Here is a 21,471-nt window from a genome sequence, read left to right as displayed (position 1 = left end):
TGCTGAGTTGACAAGTCCGATGCCTTGTCTTTGCAGGTAGCTACTGTATTTCTCGTTCCTTAATGGAAATCTAATTTCCATCCTCAGCTTATTCATGAGTAATTTATGTCTATTTGTACTTTACCTTATTTTTTCCTTCCTCACTGATGATTAGGACTCTTTATAATTAAAGACATCAACCATATCCATTCCCAGCTCCGCTTTGCTAGACTAAGTCAAGCTCTTCTTGTATGACAGTCTTAATTCCTCTGATCACTCCGATCAACCCTTTCTTTACCTGTTCGTAGAAAGATTATTTAAACGGCTGGAACGTCGGTGACTATATTGCTATTTAATATCCCAAGGTAGGTCTTGCCTGTGCTTTGTACAGAGTCATGGCTGCTCTCCTGCTTCTGGGAATCGTGTAGGTGACACACACGTGGCCGGTCACACATCCCAGGGCTGCTCCATGCTGGCTGCTGAGAAGCCTGCTGTGATTGCTCTTCCTTCCAGAAGAAAGAACTTTGGGGAGTTTTTTGCTTCTTGTCCTAATTGTGCTCCGGGAGTTTCCTGCAGCCAGCGTTGGCAGCCTGGAGGCACTCTGGTCAGGCCATAGGCTACGAAGGATTTTAGCCTGGCCTCCAGGTACTCAGGATGGGGTTTGTACATTCCAGGCACTTCGCAGCAAGAGCTTTTCTCCTGTATCTGCTGGCCGCGCACACAAGCATTTTTTTGCCCAGAACGCTCACCCATTTGGGGCTAAAACGCACCCATACAGCCTCACGGACACCAGGAGCCCTCGCCGGCGTGAGCTATGCTGCCGAGCCACGTACCTCGCGCGCCGCTTTGGCGGGTCCCGCCGCGCGCGCTCCCCACGCGACGCGACGCGACGCTCTCCGCGCGGGCCGGCGCCGCGCGGGGCTCCGCGGCGGCGGCGGCAGCGGGCGGGCAGGCCCGGCGGCGGCGGCGGTGCGCATGCGCGGTGCGCGCCGCGGGCATGCGCGCCGCGCGGCGGGGAGGCCGATCTGATAGGGAGCAGGGGCTGACACTACCCCCGTGTGGGCGGCGGAACGTCCCGAGGATGACGTGCGGCGTCCGCGGATCCCGTGTCTCGCTCGCTCGCTCGCCGCCCGCCGCCGCCGAAGGAAACGGGAAAAGCAAGCAGGAGGCAGGAGCAGGCGCGGCGCCATGGCGGCCCTGGAGCGGCCCGTGCCCAGTCCCGAGGCGTTCCTGGGCCAGCCCTGGGCCGCCTGGGTGCGGGAGGCCGCCCCCCCGCACGCGCACGGCGCCGCCCCCCCGCACAGTAAGGGCACCGCGCCGGCCACGCCGCTCCCGCCGCTCCGCGCCGCTCCGCGCCGCTGCCCCGGGGCGCGCACGCGGGGCCGGCCGCCCCCCCGCGCCCCGCGGTGCCTCCGCGCCCGCTCAGCTGACGCGCCGCTGCCATGCGCGCTGCATGCGGGGAGGAGGAGGAGGAAGAAGAGGAGGAGGAGGAGGAGGAGGAGGATGCGCGGCCCTGGGGCGGGAGGGGGGGGCGGATGGTGCCGCTATTGTGTGTGCGCGGAGCGCGGCCCCCTCCCCGCGCACACAATAACCGGCCCGCGTTGTCTCCCGCAGGTGCGGAGCTGGAGGAGGCCGGCAAGGAGGGCGCCAAGAGCAGGGAGGTCATGAGGCTGAGCAAGGAAGGTAAGAGCAGAGCGGCGACCCTGGCCCGTGCAGCAGCCCCCGGCCCACGCAGGTGGCCGTGGGCCCCGGACAGGTGCGTGTGGCCGGGCCCAGGGCAGCGACGCCTCAGTGGCCATGTTGGGCACACACGCACATATATAGAGAGATACACACGTTTATTTCTATTTCTTGACCCTCCTGGGCGCAGCATTGCCCTCGCTTCTGTGTGAAGGTGGCCGTGCGTGCCCGTGCGCTGCGTTTTCATTGCAACCATGTCCAAAACATCGTTGCCCCCTCCAAAGACACACTCCATTGCAATCTTTGAGTTATCCATCCTATCTGTCAGGCCCATTTTAGTCTTTGGTCCTCACTGGTGAGTGTGTCCTACTGTCATCTTGAGCAGGCAGGGCCTAAGAGTACCTTAGGTTAGGCCAGGTCAGGCATCTTGTGCCAAAACCAATACATCGCTAGGTATCACACCATCATTCTGGGGTCATCAGGTTTTCTGGTACCACAAATCCGAAGGAGCAAATTCCAGCCTTGTGGTATTTACAAGCACGCCACACTTGACATAGTTCTGTCAGTTGCTGATGGAGAAGCTCTAATGGTGAGTGCAGGCAAATCAGCCTGACACTTCTGGCTTGTGATATGTGTTGTTAACATCAGGCTGGAATAGCACATAAGGAAATGAGTGAAATGGTGTGGGCCATATTCTTACATAGCTCTCTATTTGCTCTATTAAGAAAGTGTTGCACACTTAAAACCTTTCCGCCACAAGAAATGCTCGTGAAGTTGGTTCGTAAGGAGTGACCCCATCATAGTGAAACTTCTGTGCAAGACACTGATGCTGAGAGGATCCCACTATTATGTGTACTGTCATAATATGGATTCTGAAATGGTGTTAAGGTTCTCGTTATATTACAGTTGCCATGTCTGGGTTTGTTTTGAGCATATTGGCAACTTAAATGAGCGCCATGTTTTCAAAACAAGGTCTTGAGAATTAATCAGTAATGTAACTCTGGTGATAAACTATAAAATTACAGAAAGTACAGTTAAATCAAAATACCATAAAGCTCCTTCACCGAGATCCAAAAGTGATTATGTTCTGCCTTTAGTCTTAAACTTGCTTGTATTCCTGTTGTGCCACTATGAAAACAAGAGACAAAACTGGGATTTTGGTGTAGTTCACTTGTAGCTACAAGGTTCAAGGCTCAGACAGCTTGTCCTTCTATCAGTGATATTGACTATACTCTTTATTCAGAAGTATCTAAACAAAAATCTTGCTATTAAAGCTTGACTTCCTTAAGGAGTTTAATTTGTTGAGATTATATGTTTTGCTCTCAGGTGTCCTTGAAGACAAATTCTTATTATGAAGTTACTTGAGACATAAAGATTGAAGAGAATCACTCCTACTTAGTCATATCTAATATGTAAATTATTTTCTAGGATGATTCAGTATAGATTGTCGACTGTCGTCTGTCACTGTTTGTTTTCCAGGGTATTAGAGACTGAATGAAATCTTTTTAAATGTTTTATCCAGAAAAATTATTTCTAAATGAAGTCTTTAACTTCATGGCTGGAATTATTGTAGTGACAGATGTGAAGTATTTATTAGCTTTTATAGTACTTAATTGTACAGTTAAAAAAAAAGAGATATATTTAGAAAATAAAACACTTCAGGAATTTTATTACTTCCAAGTAGCAACTTGCTTTGCATCACTTAGAAAGAACTTTCAAGAAGTTTGAATAAATTAGTACGTGTTGAAATATTTCTACTGTATTCACTCGAGCAGCCTGTGAATACAGGTGCTCCCACCACACCCATCCATGGGGCTCAGCACCCGCTGTAAATCTGCCCTCGCCCGCCTCGCTTGGTAGTAAAGGTGGGGGCAAATCCTGGAGGGAATTTTTGGCCTCCAGAAAAGGTTCCTGACGTATTTGCAGGAAGGCTTTGTACTCTTGTTTTCACCTTGCGCGTATCCGTCGTGTGAGGTGTCAGCTCGTTCTTGTGCCGGGGGATGTCAATGAGTAAGGGTGGCTCTTGGTACCGAACCCAACTCATTTTTCTTGGCACTTGTATATGCTTGAGTAGACTGCCTTTTGCCATTTTTGATGCTGGGAGATAATAAATAGGAGCTTAAAAAAGATCAGCCTTTGCCTGTAAAAGTTAGTTAACACTTAACACTTGAAGTATTAGAAATTACTGCCCCATTTAACGAAAATTAAAGATAATCTTTCATCTTAGTCAATATGGTCAAATTTGTGTGGCTTTTCACCTGTAAACAGTTGAGCAAGAAGCTCTGTGAGCCTTGGGGTACTGCTTGTGGTGGTCAGGAGGAGAGTCTCTGCCAAATTCTTCACCTGCCAAAAGTAGGTAGTGTTTCTTAGGACATTTCTGGGTCCAGCGTTCACAATCTGGCCCTGCTGTTCGTTTCTGTAATGCAAGAAGTGTGTTGAGGCCAGGTGCCCCCTCTACCTAATCTTTGGAAAAAAGTGAAGTCTAAAAAAGATTGTTTATGGCTTTTCTTCATTCTGCAGTGTATATATAGGCCATACAGAGAGAGAGGAATTCCCTGAACATGTGTTCAGTTTTGGAGGTGGAATTGCTTTTTGTATGCCAGTGCTTATTTTATGCTTTCTTTTAGCAAATGCAGTATGTCCGTGGTTGACTTTTGGTGACATGCAGATTTGTGGAGAGGGGATTACAAAGTTGCAAGTGTTCACAGAAAAATGAAAAATTTTATGCATAAATGTGTGTGCCAGAAAAACCTATCTGCTTATCTAATCAGGAAGCAGAAACAAGATTGTGTAACTTATCTGACAAATCACTACCAACCAACCAGCTTAGCTGAAAGAGGGGTTATCAGAGTTGGAGAAGCATTTGGAATTTATATTGAATTTTTAAACATTGAGTGACATATTTGAAACATTGCAGATATACTCGTAGATAACTCGTGTAGCAAAGGAATCTACATACATTTGACAAGTTGTGTGCTGTGAAAAGTCACAACAACTACATGACTGAGACTGACACTAGAAGATCACTCCATCTCCAGTAACCTCTAACTGAGATTAATTTGAAGACTTATGTTTTACTTTATACCATGTTTTAGAAAATAGTGCTCCTTACCTACAGAACTCCTACTAATATATCTACTCTATTAGCAAGTGTGCTGAGAGCACTCTATTAGTATTAAGTGCTGGGAGTATTTCTAGGCAGGCACTGGCTACGGAGGAGTGAAAGACACTGTTTATCTTCACTAACTACAGCAGGGTTAAATATGACCTGTGGGATTTAGATCTAAATCTGGGTACTTGGTGTCATAGTCAACTTCAGTTTCTCAGTTCAGTGGGTTTGTATTAGGGAGATTTCAGTCTGATACTGTGTGTGTTTTGTCTAAGATGATCTTTTTGCTAACCATCCTGATTCATTGTCCTGTAGCATAAATGATATTATATAAAAGCATCCATTCGATCACATTTTTGAGGTATCATGTTAAATTTGAGGTTTTATCTATCACTATTGCATAGTTCTAGACTTGGTTCTTTTACTTGATGAGTAGATATGCGAGCTGCAATTTAAGCTGTATGGGGTAGTTACCAAGAATTAATTTAGATGAAGTGTTGGGTATTCCCAATTATTTTTCATTTTTGACCTCCCAGATAAATAGCTTAAATAAAGTTTTTGTTTGTTTTTTTGTTTTGTTTGTTTTTGGGGGGAGGGGAATAATACTCAGATAACATCAGGAAAAGTTAACAGGATACTAATTATTTTTACTTTAAGTATTTTGTTCTTTTCTAGGAAAAAAAATATATTTTTATCCTTTTCTTCAGAAGAGTAAGAAGTAAAGGAGGTTGGGAGATGGCAGGAAACATATCTATAGCAAAAGAAAAGAATCTGCTATAGATATGAAAAGCAAAAGGAAGAGAAAGAACTAAAAATTATGAGGAGATTGCGAAAGAAGAGAAAACAAAACCAGCTGGTTAATGTAAGCATAGGCATTGGATTTGATTTTCTTTTGTTTACTAGTGGTTTGTGGATGGTGCTGTTTGTCTCCGTTAAAAACATATCAAACAAAAACTTGAGAATAAAACATTCTTGTTTTCCCTTTATTTCATGGCCACCTTCATCTTCTTGTGGTGCTGGGGAATGTTGGGAAGGGCTGGGAGGGAAAGAAAATGATGATGAAGCTTAAACACATACTCCAGAAAAAAAAGATGATCAAATTCAGATCACCTCGGTTGGTGTTTTGTTTTGTTTTTCCAGTGGGCAGAAGAGTGAGTGTTGTGTAATTTCTTCCCTGTAAGATAATCAGGTCGTCCAGAGATACAGCTTCTTAAAAAGATACAGTATTCAGGTGCAGCTTGATGAGTGAAAGAGCTGAAAAGTGGCAGATACAAAATGGTCCCTGTTATCAGGAGAACTTTTTCTTATCATCTGCTGGGATTAAGAATAATGAGCAAAGGTCCTAGTGGGGAAGAGAGGCCTCTTTAAGATGAGGCAAGACAGTGGGATTAAATGGCTTGTGTTTTGATGTTTAAACATCTGATCAATTGAGTACATGTTTATCTAGCAGTAATATTTTTTTTCTATTTTATTTATTTTATTTTCCATGGGTAGCTTCTGCGTGATGGAAGGGAGATGCTCCTCGTAGTGGCTATTGTCTCATTGAATGTAGCTTGAGGATTGAGGAAAGAGGGATCATGAAACATATCAGGTAGAGGCCACGAGATATGATACTGTTATGATAGTCAAGAGATTTGGTCAAAACTGTAGTTCAGTGACATAATTACATAGAGTCCAGGTTTCAGGAAGTTGACTGTATCCTTTAGCTCTTCAACCCAGAGTGGGAAAAAGAGTGGACTAATAGTTAAGTTCCCTGATCAGCAGTTCTGTGTTTGGAATCAGGATTTTGGCTTTTATATTTATTTATTTATATATATATATATACACACACACACATATATACATATATGTGTGTGTATATATAAATAAATGTTGTTCTAGAAATGACTCTTAGGTGATTCGTCTCCAAAATAATTTATCCTAAGATACTAGAAAGTTTCTATTTTTTTTATTTAGGTTGTGCTTGAGATTGGCAGTTGAAAGAAATACAGCTACAGTGTTGACAGCTTGCTTTAATTCTCTAGCGATTTTTTTTCAGCAACATAAAATAAGAAAAAAAAAATTAAGTAAACTTACTGAGATCGAAACATGTCTGTAGGATAGATAAGGAGAATGTTGCTTGTAGGATTCCCTTAATCTGTGGGGTGAAATTCTTTGGCCTGGCACATATTTTGGTAGGATCTGGGTTATATGTCTCCCATTCCTCCTGTATTTGCACATCAGTTCTTCTGAAGATGTTGGTTCTTATATAGGTGGGTTTTTTTGTTGTTGTTCTTTGTGTTTTTGTTTGTTTGACAGTAGTGGGGAAACCATATACAGTTTTCTGTCAGTTTACAGCATTGACACTAAAGATATGTTTTGGACTTTCCTTTACTCTGTGATTTATAGCAGGACTTCAGAGGAAGAAATGTCATATGTTTGCTAACATGCATCTTAAGTCCTGTTGTCACCACAAAAGCTTTATGGGCTGTTGTATCTAGTTTCGATAGAGATCTTGAGACAAATACGTGTGTGTTTTCTTGTTGATCTGCCCATGTATGTGATAGTTTATAGACAAAGTATAGGTTTCTACATATAAAGAAACCCTAGCTGAGACAAGAGTTGAGCTCTGTGCCACTGTGGAAAAGAACTTCCTGAAATGGGCCTTTTGTTCTGAGATAGTTAAAAACTTCCTGGTCAGGACATCTCAGGTTCTGTTTTGCCACTGGTGCAAGTGCTAGTCTTCTAACTACAGTGAAGGTATACGGGGTAGGAGCAGTGAAAAATCCTAGAATCAAAACATTTCAATTTTTCTTTTCAAAGTTGTGGTTTGCTGTTAAGAGTGGTTTTGGAGAAACCAGCAAATGAGATGTTCAATTTCTGTGAGTATGGACTAATATTGTCTTACTGGGCTTGTCTTTAAGCGTAGAGCACCCGAATTCAAGGACAAGCTGAACTACTTTGCACCGAGTTGAGCAGCTGATTCAGGAGTTAGTTATGCAGGATGCCAGGCAGAACTAGTGTCTTTGGGTAATTTGCATGCCACAAAACCTGTGGCTAATGCTGTTGTGAAGCAGGTAAGAGGTCTCTCAGCAGGCCTGTGGCAAGGAGACTTTGATGCCTCTTTCAGAAAGATAGACCCTGGGGAGTCTGAGAGTGGGTAAAATGATCTGGTTTTGTTCATTTGGTCTTAGTGCAGTGCAGCTGTCTGAGCTGACTCAGATTGAAGATGAGATCCAAGACAGCTAAGACAGATGTGTGGGGCAAAAAAAGCAACAGTTTTGTGCTTCAGTTCTTTATTTTCCTTTTTAATGTTCCTTTTCAGTGGTTAATTGTTGATAGTTTAAGGACTTTCAACTTGTTACGGCTTGTTAAAAGTTGTATAATGAAAGCCACTGTTGCTAGAGAAGTGGGTTTCCTGATTGCTCTTGACCTACGGGAGGGAGAGAGATGTCTCGTTTATGAAATACCATTATTATTCTGCAATTTCCGTTTATATTTTACTAATATATGTTTATAATACAGCCCATAAACCTAACACATCTTCCTGTTTTCTATATTCTTGCCAGCAATGCAGAACTTGGACTTGCTTGGTCTCACCACTTTTTGGTGTTTGTGTATAGAAAACTGATGAGTTAGAGAAAAGAAGTAGAATTCTCCCAGATCAAAAAGGGAGTAGAAGTAACAAAGGACTCGAAAACAGAAGTTCTAGGTTCTGTTGGTACCAATTTCTGTCTAGTGCAGGTCACTTAATCCCCAGGCTGCTACCGAATCATCTGTGAAACAGAAGCAGTCGTGTTGCGACAGAGCTGCACACACGGGGCTTGGCCTTGCTTCACTTTCCCTTGGGGCAGGGGACCTAGAGAAAATGCCTGAGGAAGAACCTTCAGGATGTAAGAATGACTGACAAAGAACAAGAGTTCATGGGGCTGATTCTGTGTGGTGACTTTATTACTATTATTGTATTTGTCTTATTTTTCTGATACGCAGTGGGGCATACCCAAAGGGCTAGGGACTCTGTAAATTTTAAGTTATATTTAAATTGGACCCTGCTTGAGATCATATAAATATTGGATAAATAAATTGGATCATACAGATAATAACCATTGAAATGTCTGTTGGAGTGAAATCAAAAGTACCTTGTCCACCAAGACAAAACAGGATGGGTGGGACCTCTTCAGTAGTGGCAGAAGAAGGTGATTTGTAGCCTATCGTTCTTGTGAGATGAAATGATCAAAATGGAAGCAGAGATCTACTGAAATGTATTTCATGATGTGTATTTTTATTTCTGGAAGATATTCTGTCCTCAGTGGCCTTTATGCTGGCCACACACGGATGTGCAGGTTAGGTTAGTTATCTGTGGTAGTTACTATCCCTGATTGTTTTTTACTCTCTTCTTAGTTATGTTTCATTGATGCTGCTAATGATTTAAATCTGGAAAGTTTGTCAGAGCCAAACCACCACAACAAGTGTTGACAGAGCCAAAACATTGTTTATTTGAGGTTGATAATGACATCAGTTGTGTTAGGACAGTTATCTGGATAAGCATAAGTTATTCATCTGTTGCTGCAGTGATTAAGAAGGGAACATAACAATTTGTGTGATCCTCATGCCTAGCAGTCCTGTCATGGGCTGGGCACTGCTATATGCTCTGACTGCAGAGGGAGGGGTTGTGCATATGGGTGAGTATGTGTGTGTTGTCAAATTGTGTCCTGGAGAGGTAATATTTGTAATGCCTGACAAAGCAGGAGTTTAGTGTTGACAACAGCAGTACGTAATTGTTCAACACACTAGGCAGTAGACTTTGTACACCAGCACCCTTTGCTTAGGACCGTGGAAAGGGAAGATGCTCAGAGGGTAGTGAAGTAACTTTGCAATTGCTTAGGACATATCCTTACGTAAACCTGGCAGTTGGCCTAAATAAAGGCACAGATTGTTATTGTAAAAATGCGATAAATGGATACTGACTTCATGAGCCAACTAGAAATGAGATCAAATGATGTGAGAGTGAGCACTGTGTGGAGAGTGTAGCATAGGAAGGGCAGAGAAGCCTGGAAAGCAAAGATGAGAAGTTTATAGTATTTAAAATGGAGTATTGTGTAGAGAAGGATGCAGAGAGAGTAATTGTAGATCAGTTTGTCAAAATAGAAAAATCAGCTTTTGGAACAGTGAACAAGAAGGATAGGGTTTGTCAATGCCAAAGAGGAGAAAATTGCACAGTACTAACTAATGTGAGATGAAGGCCTGGCCCAGAGCTTTAGCTCTGAAGATATTTAGGAAATATTTCTATCTTAGGAATATAAGACAGAAAGAATCACTTAGATATAGATGTAGCCTGAATAAATGAACCAAGAGAAAAGTCACTGCCCGGGATGACAGGTTTTCGTATCCGAATGATGGGCAAAATGATAATGCTGTCCACAGCAATCAGGAAAGGAGGGTGGGAGAGGTGAGGCCTAAGTTCTGCTCTTGCTGTATTGAGCTGAAGCTGACAGTTACTCAATGACAAGACATGTCAGAAAGATAGGCTGAGATTTTTGTTTAGACATAAACCTACTGTATGTGAGACCTGTCTCCTTAAGATCTGAAATTAGGGGTGAAATTCCCAGAGATAAAGGAAGGGCAAAGATGTATCTTGGTAGGAGCTTAACAGAAGATGAAGAGAGAATAAAGAGCTTTCCAGTGACAAGTAAAAGAGTCCTCACAGGGAGGAAGAGAAGCAGGAGCAGGCAGAATTGTGGTAGCTGGAAAAGGAGGATGCTTCAGAAGAGAAATTTGATATTTATGAAACATGGGTAAGGCATATAGAGGGTGAAAGTAATGTTGCAATAGCAAGAGTTCTTTAGGCATTTTAGTGAAAATAGTTTCAGAGGAGGGAAAGGGACAGCTGGAGAGAGTTCAGGTGGGAGTTAGAGATGACTGTGCAAATAATAAGTCGCTGAACAGTTTATAAAGAGCTTGGAGTCAGAAGACGGATAGAAAGAGAAGTAGTACAATTACAGATCCAATCAATCTTTCCCATGTTAGGAAATCTACCTCTGATTCCTTTTGTAAGAAGAGAGAGAAGCTAAGCAGAAAAGTAAGAGGAGATCTGAGAACTGGGGTGATGCGAGTGAGGGAAGTGGAAGGATTTGGAGAGATGTGATTTGTACCTGTGGTAGGAGGAAGAGAGAGCTGTAAGGAAGAGAAACAGGGTGGGAAGAGAGAATATGAAATTATTGTTTTTTTTCTGTCTCTCTTGGAATAAATATCTGCATTCTGTTGTGGAGAAAGAAATGTGTATAAGGGGAAAAAGTTTGAGGAGTGAGTTAGAAGTAGGAGAGAAAAGGCTGAAATTGCAGATGTGGGTTCAGCTAAACCAGAGGGATGGCACGGCTTGGTAAGCAGCAGGGGAGAGGAGTAGAGCAGGTGTGTAATAACCTCTATATTACACACTGATTTGGAAGGACAGGCAAGAATAAAACAAAGGGAATCAGTATTTAGGATTAGCAGCGGATTAGGGCAGATGCAGTTGGACCTAGTGGTGGAAGAGAGATGCAAAAAGATGGAAATAAAAAGGGAGGAAATACTGTATCCCTGTGCAGGAGGGTGGTGTTGTAGGTGTCCGGCATGCTGAAGTAACGGGATGGGTGTGATGGGCTGATGCCTTTCAGAGGGTGCCAGTTTGGCCTTTGGTCAGCTTTAGAATGAAGCATTGTTCTTGGAGATGACTCAAGACTATGGGCAGTTTGTCCTCTCAAGCAACCTTGTGCTTAAATCCATAAGGTTCCTTGAAGAAGAGCAGGATTTTGGAGAAAGTGAGAGGATTTCACCTTTTCCCTGAGGAGTCAGGAGAATGGATATGCCCTAGCTTGCAGTGGGGCACCTCTGTGCTTTGAGCACTGCTCACATCCATCCCGTGTCCTGATGGACGTGAGCATGGATTGGCCTGCTGCTTTCTAGCCCAGTAAAGCTGTTCTTCACGCTGCTTTGTAAGTAAATGTACGTGCACCTGCTGCCTGCTGCTGCCGGCGCTCCGAAGCCGTGAGCACAAGGCTCTGTGATCACGCTATCATGGGCTCGACCCAGGCTAAGAAGTCATACAGGGCAGGGTGTATCCTTGGAGCTTGGGCACAGGGCTGCAGCTGACGTGACTGTGGCTTTTGCTTGTCTTGCAGGGCCCAGCAAACTCATTTCTGTCACTGTTGCAGGCAGGCACGCTTTCTGATACAGAATCTTTTTTTTTTTTTTTCCTGAGAAAGTAGAGGTTAGTGATTTTTGAGGCATTTTGTGGAATGACTGTCCTTTCTGATACCTGATTTGTCAGCGTTTAAGGGGTTAATCTCAGGTTTTCATGTCTTTTAGGTAGTTTTAAACAGCGGTTAAAGAAAAGAGAAAGGAGGAGGATGCTAGGGGAAAGAGTAGTCTGCTTATACATAGAGAACCGAGCCAGAGGTTTGAGTCATTACCAGCTCTTCTTTCCCAAGCAACTTGCCTGTCCCTCTGTGTTGTCAATGGTCTGTGTTCCAAGTGTTCCTAAGTCCAGAGGTTTTTTGTACACTATTATAAAGTTTTAGTTTCTAAGCTATTCATGTTTGTGTTTTGTTTTTGGATTTTGAACAGGTACACTAAGCAATTTAATGTGTAGTAATTGAAAAAAATATAAGAAGAATTTACAGGAAAAAACATGTAGACCTATACTTTGCTCACAATTTGCATTTTCCCTAGAGCTTTGTGCATTCTGTGCTTGATGCAAGTTTTCTTCAGCTATTCCCATTGTGAGCTATTCCTCATAACACAATGACAGTGTGTTACCAAGCCTGGTGAGACTCTAAAAGAGATAAGGCTGCTTCATATATTTTGCGATTTCTCATTCCTCAGAAAAAAAATATCTTACTGACTAGCATCCCCTTATTCACAGATGCAGAATTTTTGGTTTGCAGTTTTTATTATTGTTTCCTGACTATTGCTGTTCTTACTATTTGCTTTCCAAGTCTTTTGACAAAGCCTGCTTTCCTGGCAGGTAGGAATTTATTTTGAATTTGAATTTTCTAAAATTTCTTTTTTCCGAACATGTATTTGTAAAAGCTCTAAAGAGATGTGAAACTTGATGTGTCTTTAAATGCTATAGAGCAAAGCTATAAAATGTACAAGAATGATAGTTTTTAAAAACAAATAAGATGGTGTGGTTTTTATTCCAGGATAAAGTGCTGTACTTCCCATGAAGCCATAAGCAAGCAGTATGTGTTGTGAAGACATGAAAATTTATCTGTGAATGTTGAAAAAAAAAAATCATGTAAGCGGCTATTTTAAGTAAGAATTTGAAGGAGATAGAGAATAATTAGATGATGTGGAGGAAGGAGGCATCAAAGCTGATAGTATAGCACCCAGGAAGGTAGTGTATAGAACAGATTTCTAGCGAAAGCAGCATTAAAAAAAAAAAAAAAAAAAAAAAAAGCTTTCCTTGTTGTGTTAGTATTGTCTTAGTGTATTGGAGGTGGAAAGCGTATCTAATTGTAGCTGTCAAACTGAAATAATGATACAAATATCGAAAGGTAAATCTTAATCTTGTTTAACACTATTCTCTAAACATGTCCCATATTCTCCAAATATCTCCTTAAACATTCCCTCTTTTTACTAGACTACGCTCTCATCTTCCTCTTGAATCATGCCCCAGTTTTAATGTGAGCTGCAAAGTGAAAAGAAACTAAGAGAAAGCGCTTGCTACAGCACGTGTCATTCTTTCAACCTGTTCCTGCTCCTTCTGAATTAGTTCTTACATGTCCATTTGTTCACATGCTATAAGATTAGAGGCTAAATGAGATATGAAGTTCTAAGCAACTTTGACTCTTGTTACGGTCTTCCAGCCTTACAGTCTGTCTTCAACCAAATTCTCCTCAAGTCTGAGTTTATTTCAGGAGAACATCATGCAGCCCCTTGAGTGTGGGCTTCTCACAGCAGATTGCTGAGGGACCATGTGGCGGCATGGAGTGCTATGAGAAGAATACATAGAACATACTTTTAAAGGCATTTGTTGTATTAATACTCTGAGATTACATTTACAATGCCTGAAAAAAAGACTTCCATTGTTCAAAGTCATATATTAAAGCTGCTTTGAGTAATGATTAAAAAAAAAAAAAAACTGTGTTCTAAAGGAAGGATATGAAATATGTGATTCATGCCTACAGCGTACCTGAATATCGCACTGATGAGAGGCAGAGGGAGCAAATGAACTGGGAAGAAACCATGAGAACAGACAAGTTTGGTTACTAACATTGTTTATGTATTATCTTTACTTGTAAAAGGTCCCAAAGTCTTCTACCAGCTATACGCAGAAATTAATTCAGTTGTCATTGAAATGTGTGCGAGTGTGGAGGGATCTCTGGATGCAAATGTGGCTGCTCTTCAGAGCCTGATCCCAGCCTGCACTGCCATTAAATGAAAGAATTCTGAAAATCTTCTGTATACCAGTAGGGTGAAATCCAGTTCCCACTGAAATATTTTACTACACAATGACTTGACAAGGAAAGGAGCAATATCTTATTCTGAAATTACAGGGGCTTTAGGGCTTGTGTATTTATTTATTTATGATTAAATACCTTCTTGACCAAAGCACAGTACCTCTACCTCTGAGTGGTCCTAGTGTCACGGTCTAATGCTATGTTGTTAATCAGCTTCTCAAAGATGGTACTATTTTTGGCACCAAATTTTACTGATTAAAACTAAGCAGTGATCAAAGAGCATCATCGTTTGAAATACAATATCAAGTTGATCTTCTCCCAAATAATGGCTAGTATCACCCAAACCGAGCTTGTGAGAGTAGGCCAGTTTTTATAATAGCAAATAAACCAGTATTTTGCTATTGTGTTTTAGCAAGGCATCATAAATACTGGTGCTTTTCTCTCATTTTAAAATTATTTAAAAATAGAACCTGATGTTATTGTGTCAAAAACTAGTTTACCTGTTTTCTTTCTTCCCCGTACAAGCAGGAATGATCTTTACCTTCTTTTCTTTACCTGCTGTGCCAGTGAGGAACATGGATGCTTTAGCAGGGAAGGATTTCATCTTATTTCTTGTTTGTTTTTTTTTTTCGTTGTTGTTGTTAATTTTTATTTTCTTTTTCTGTTTTCTTTTGTGGCAGTAGTTTTCTCACCCACTTCATGACAGCGCTTGGTTTATTTTTTCCCTAAGATAGAAAGGGAAACTAGCTGGTGATCCAGGAATAATTGAAGATTGTAACTGGCAATTAATTTTCACTCTATGAGTAGATTTATAACATGAGCAAATCCTCCATAGCTAGCCTGCAGCTCTGCCTTTTATCTGGTTGAACACTGCCTCCAGCATAAAGCTAAAGCCATCTTGCACTGTGCCAGCTGGATTTTTGCTGAAAACAGTCTACTGTGGCCACCTCGTCCCTCAGGAAGTGTATTTACATGTGTGCATTTGAACTCTGTAGTGCAAAACAACCTGGGAGTGGTGGAATGATTGAAAGAAATAGTAGTTTAACGAGGTAGCTTTAATTTAGGTAGCTATTATATGACTGCAATAAAATCTTGTTCTTTGCATTGTTTTCTTGCATTAAAATGCAGGCATTTATTGCATGCACTTTATATGTATGTACACACACATATATACACACACATATATCTTACACAGTTGGGCTGAAAAATTAATATGCTGTTCTGTCTAACAAACAGATCCTGAATTAGTTGTGCTAGGAGGAACTTATATCTAGAAAATAAGCAGTGAAGGAAGAATTAGCCCTGAATGGTTGATTAATTTCAGCATTATTCCCTGTGCAAGGAAGCCCTGCAGAAAACTGAAAGTTCATGGCTGGGAAATAGAGAGTAGGAGGGGAAGTGGGTATTACTACTTTCCATATAGCTTTATGGAAATACTGTATCTTATTCTGGTGTGCACACTTTAAAAAGATGTTGAAAAACCAGGAGTTCAGAAAAATCTACATTAATTTGAGGTCTGGATAATCAGCTTTGGCATGGAAGATTTAAGCAGCTCAATCTATTTAGTTTATCAGCAGACGGTAGAGGCTACCTGATAAGACTGGAAGGACTCAGGGAGGGCGAAGGTATCTGACAGTTAGATGGTTCTTTGTCAGCTAGATTAAGGGGATTCTGGTGGCTGAAAGCTGAAGCTAGATCAGTTCAGTCTAGAAATAAGGTGCAGTTTTTTAATGATGCAATTAAACAGGAACAGCTTATCCAGGGATGTAGTAGATACTCCGTTGCATGAAATCCTTGCGTGAGGCCGTGGTGCTTTCCCAAGAAGCTGGCTTTAGCCAGCTGGAAGGCTTGGGTTTAAAGCTCCATGGAAGTTCTGTGGCCTGTTTTAATGTAGGAATTCAGTCCAAATCATAAGGAAGGTTTCTTAATTCTCCCCACATACATGTTAAATGTCTCTTTTGTTGAGTTAGACATTCATGTGAAAGATGATAGAATCCTGTAGGTGATCAAAGCAACTTCCTGGCTGTCTGGATAATAAGGAACTGTCATGTAAAAGAGGAAGTATCACTTCCATTTTCCTCATAATCAAAAACACAAAGGTTTCTCCATTCACTGATTGTAAGAACAATTTAATCATTTACCAAAAGAGCTGTTTGCCTTCTCACTGCAGACAGTTTGGGCCTTCCCTGCCTGTCAGCGGGGCCTGAACATCTTTTGGGTTTTACTTTGTTTGCAAAGCAAAACGACCTTTGCTAGCATGTTTTCCAAGGCTGCCTTCTTGTCCATAGATTTATGCGGGCACGGCAGGTCAGTTTTTAAGGTAAGCACCTCTGTAATTTCTGATGAACTATGCGATGACTCTTTTTGTCCTGGTTTTGCAAAAGGAATCTTTTGAAGGAACTTAGCACTTAAATCATTTAATTTGCCTCCTTGTTCTAAAATCAGGAAATAATCAGTCTGCATGAAAGCGTCATCTGTTCTTTTGGTTATACCCACAGCAAGGCGAATCAGTGCAGGTGTAAGGTGCAGTACAATTCAGATGGGAGTTTTTCTGTATGTGGGGTTAAATGAAGCTCCTCAGCTGCTTTCTGCGAACACATATCTAAAGAGATTTCACCAGCCTCAGTGGTCCTATAGCTCTTGTAAGGATTGTATACAAAATAAATTGAAAAGTATATTTGCTAGAACTCCAGTTTATAAATTCTTCTCTTTCACCGCTTTACCAGAATTTCTGCCTCCAACTGCTTGTACAATAAGGATATTCAAATGAGATTTTAAAAGAGAAAATACTTAGTTTTAAATTTCTTTTTATGAAATGCTGGATTTCTGGGTCTACACACTCAAGAAAAAGACACCCTAAACAGTTTCAAGACTGCAGGATAAATAATTTTGATCTTTTTCTGCAACTGGAAAGAGTAAGATAAATTGTGAATTAAAAGACAAGGCTTCCTCCAAACCCACGTGTCAGTGTGTATTCTGTTTTAGACCCATGCGTTTTGTGTGTGTAAACTCACACTATTTCTGACTGGGAGTGTCCAGGGTCACACATGCCCTGTACTCCCTTATAGAAACAGTCCTAAAGGTCGCAGAGTCAGCGAACCTGGTTCTCTGCTGTTCCCTGATGCCCTGAGAAGGTGACACAGCTTGGCAGCCATCTGATCCATCCTTTCTTAGCGGAGCGATTACAGAATATTTGGAAGTTTGCTCTCTGAGTTGCATGCAGTCTGTTCCTGGTGTAGTAAGCTAGACTTGGACTGAATATTGCTGTCATGTTCCCCACACTGTGTAGATCCCTCTGTCAACAATTTTGTAAAAGTGGAACTTCAAGTTAAGTCACGATCTGCCCTGCAGAATGCTAACAACTGTGTTAGGAACAAGCAGATGTTTGGTCTACTTAATCTTCATCAGCATCATTTAATCTACTGCTGTATTCAGGTAAACGATATCTGAGACTATGGCAAATTAGGTAACATCTTATCTTCCTGCAGAAAGATAGCGTTTGCTTTTATATCAAGCATTAAGAGCTTTGAAAAGGATCATTTCTTATATGAAGACAGCAGTTCATAAGGGAGACGGATATTCTGCAGTAGGGATAACTTTCCTACAATTTTTATGTATTTATTTTACCTGCCCAGTGTGGCAAGCCAGGGAAGTGATTCGGTGCATGTATAGGCAGGTGCTTCTTAAAATTACCATCAGATAAAAATCCTTTTTAAATGTATGGAGATGCTGTTTTACTGTAGAAAGCTTAAGGCTTCAGTTTCCTGTGAGGTGGAGTTTCTCATGGCTCCTCCTTGTTTAAGAAGAAAGTTATCAGCCCCAAACTTCTCATTTAGCTTCTCCAGGAACAAGGTAAATGTTGAAGAAGATCATGCTCGGGATTGTTACTGACAGTTGCAAATTCTACATTGAAATGAACCTCATCTTCAGAAAGTTGTGTTTGCATTAGGAGAAACAAGCTGTAGAGCATCCAGTCCTCAAAACACATGACAAATATTGGATGCATCTCTTTGGCCAAAAAAAAAAAAAAAAAAAAAAAAGCCAATGTGTAAAAAGCAGGACATCTTGAATCACGTTTCCATGTGATAGTAAAGAAGCCCTTCCTCCCTTCCCTGCTCCTGTAGCAGGAGGTCAGCGAGCTTCTCCAGGAGACGGAGGAGAGCCGGCCCTCACCTCGGAGGAGCTGTGGCAGGAGGAGCCGCTTAGCTTGGGATAGACTAAATATAGTGGATGTGGTGCCTTGGTCAGCTGGCAGCTCCAGGAGAGCAGGGAGAAACCTCTGTGTGGCCCGTGGGAATGGAGCTGTGCTTTCAGTACTTTAGTAGCTCTCTTGTCTGAAGCACTTGACCTGCTGTTAATGAACTGAGCTTGTCGGGCCTTCCCTGACACTTCAGAGATGGAGAACTAGAAACAGAGAGAGGGTGAGTGACTCCCAATCTCCAGCTCTGTTGCTAGAGGACTTTGGTTACATGCACCTTCATTTGGAGATTTTGTTGAGATCAAGTTAATTAAAAACAAACAAACCAAAAACCCCCAAAACTGCTTATAACTGCAATACATGGCACATTTTCAACAACGTTCCCAAAAGACCTTGATACTGTTATTATGCAGTGCAGTTAATGTAAAAAGAAGCTACATCCTGCTTTGCCTCACTTTTCATGCACCTATCAAGGGCTGCTCAGAGCAAGATAGTGACGGACCAGATAGGAGAACTTCAAATTGAGACAGCAGCAGGTTCAGTTTTAATACTTGCCTTTAATACCTTGAGGAGGAAAAAAAAAAAATGTTCTGCTCCCTATCTTTCCAGAAAATAGCAGTCTTACTAGGGTATCTTATGACAGGGATTTTGTTTTCAGAAAAGTTGTGCTTCTTTTTTGTTTTGTTTTTGTGTATTTAAAATTATCCTGAGCTTATAGTCAAAAAAAGCCTGCTAGGTACTTAGCAGAACCTAGAGATCTGTCCAGACAGCTGTGGCAAACCCTCACCTTGGACAGGACTATTTATACGGGTGTAACTACATCTATAAATGTCTTGCCTTTCTGTAGACCCTTCAAATAGCTCAGATCTCTGTTTTTTTCCCCAGAATTTCTTCTTGCTCCAAGCATTTGGCAGAGAAGCAATTTGATGTCATTGTATATGCTCAGTACCTTGGAGAAAGATTTCTCTCGGTTTTTAGTATGTATCAATTCATTATTTTCATTTTGTTAGAGTAAACTGCTAGACTTGGAATGGTTCTAGGAAGTTGGATAATTCCTAGAGTCATTTTGCAAGAAGGAACTCAGAGCTCTGATGGTGTCTGACAGATTCTTCTCCTTGGCTTCGAGCTGCTCCTGGCATTTTCTTTTATGGGATTGCTTTTAGTTAGAGGGGTTTTTGCGGTTGAGAGAGAGCGGAGGTAGAGGAGGTTACCTGGGAGAGGAAGACAGGGAGGAAGAGCGGGGAGAAGCTTTGCACCTTTGTAGAGGTCTGGAAATCTCTCTTGCAATTCTCTGGGAATGTGCCCTGGCTGGTAGCTTTCCCTCATGCCTAATTTGCCTTATGTGTGCTTCAGTTATACCTAAAGGGAAGACTAGCATAGCTTGCAAATGGTCAGATTCTGTCTGAAGGAATCGGGAAGCCAAGTAAATGATTAAGTTTTTGTTTGCTTGGAGTTTTGATGGCATCTGCTGGCAGGATTGCATTTCTCTAGAAGCGTGTGTTAGGCACAGAGCGCCTCAGAGCATCAGGCAACGTGTTCATTAATGGCAGGATTGCTCCAGTGGATGGCATCAGGTGGATGCCTCTTTGGACACCTTCTGAATGAACTTTTCAGAAATATTTAGAATTTTGTCTGTTTTGAAGTGAGGATGTTTCTCTTTCATTTGCATTTGGAGGCGTTAAAATTTGCAAATATTCTGATTGTAATTGGAAACTGTGCAGACAAATCAGTGCATGTCATTGGAAGATTTTTATCTGCAGACGCTCTGATAATAATACAGTCACTAAAATACAAGTCCAGGCATTTGTGTATTTGTTCTGACACTTTAATAAAGTAAAAGGTGAAGTTTACTCAGCCCTGGTTGAGGCCACATCTGGAGTGCTGTGTCCAGTCCTAGGCCCCCGCATACAAGAGGGACATGGATCTACTGGAGAGAGTTCAGCATGGGGCTACGAGGATGATCAGGGGCCTGGAACATCTGCCCTATGAGGAGAGACTGAGAGAGCTGGGCCTGTTCAGCCTGGAGAAGAGAAGGCTGAGAGGAGACCTGATCAGTGTCTATAAGTACCTCAAGGGAGGCGGTGAGGAGGATGGTGCTGGCTTCTTTTCACTGGTGGCCACCGACAGAACTAGAGGTAATGACCACAAACTGAAAAGCCAAAAGTTCCACAGGAACTTAAGGAAAAATTTTTTAGCAGTGAGGGTGACAGAGCACTGGAACAGGCTGCCCAGAGAGGTTGTGGAGTCTCCTTCTCTGGAGATCTTCCAAACCCGCTTGGATGCCACCCTGTGCCACGTGCTCTGGGTGTCCCTGCGTGTGCAGGGGGGTTGGACTAGATGACCTCCAGAGGTCCCTTCCAACCCTAAGCATTCTATGATTCTATGAAATGATGGTTCATATAAGAAATAGAAAAGTAGTACATTTTAAATTTTATTCTTGCAAGGAAAAATTAGTCATAGTGGGAGGAATGCTTTAATTTTTACGTATGTCCCATCTTTTTGATAGAATTCTAGTGGAGATTATTTTATTTATAACTTTATCAGAAATTTTGCAACAAGTTTAATGCTTTGTAGTGCTTTGTTTCCACAGAGAAATAAAAATCTGTGCAAGGTTATTGCAGTTGTAAAGTTGTAAAGGGCTTGTAAATTATCTTGGAATATAAAAAGTGATTCTAAGCTTGCTATGACTATGCTTTTGCCAATTGGAATTGAGTATGTTTTGGTAATTAAGTGGACAGGACTGCTTACTTTATCTGTATTACCGGCAATTCTTAATGTGTTATGTTTTCTCTTTCATGATTAGTTCCCCGTTTTTTTTTTTTTTTTTTTTTTTTTGCTTTTTTTATCTTGACATATTTTGTAGTTTGTTTATGGTAGCTACACTGCCAATACTGACCAAAATAAATTAATTGTGAATATAATATGTGGACGAATGTATCAGCCAAATATTATAGCCATGGCCAGCTTTGGAGCTGTGGTTCATGGATCATCACAACGTCCCCCTCACTGTAAAATACAACTCTTAACTTGAACCATGTCCCCTGCTTTCTACAGGTACACTGATAGGTTCACTAATTTTGAATCTA

General features: G+C 41.6%; 1 protein-coding gene across 3 annotated transcripts in view; it reads left to right on the top strand.

The window, feature by feature from the left end:
- Positions 1-996: 996 nt before the first annotated feature.
- ATXN7L1 (ataxin 7 like 1) overlaps positions 997-21,471 on the top strand; it is a 99,711-nt gene continuing 79,236 nt past the window's right edge. For all 3 annotated transcript variants that reach the window (XM_088533203.1, XM_088533199.1, XM_088533198.1), the window contains exons 1-2: positions 997-1,282; positions 1,594-1,662. In XM_088533203.1, the coding sequence (XP_088389329.1) occupies positions 1,168-1,282; positions 1,594-1,662 (184 nt within the window). In that variant the 5' untranslated portion in view covers positions 997-1,167. The remainder of the gene's footprint in view (positions 1,283-1,593; positions 1,663-21,471) is intronic.

Source organism: Tinamus guttatus, unplaced genomic scaffold (genome assembly GCF_059628265.1).
Source record: "Tinamus guttatus ecotype Peru unplaced genomic scaffold, ASM5962826v1 Tinamus_guttatus_pri_ptg000489l, whole genome shotgun sequence".
Classification (NCBI taxonomy): Eukaryota; Metazoa; Chordata; class Aves; order Tinamiformes; family Tinamidae; genus Tinamus; species Tinamus guttatus.
The sequence above is the reverse complement of the archived record's forward strand: the minus strand, read 5'-3'. Positions and strand labels throughout refer to the sequence as shown.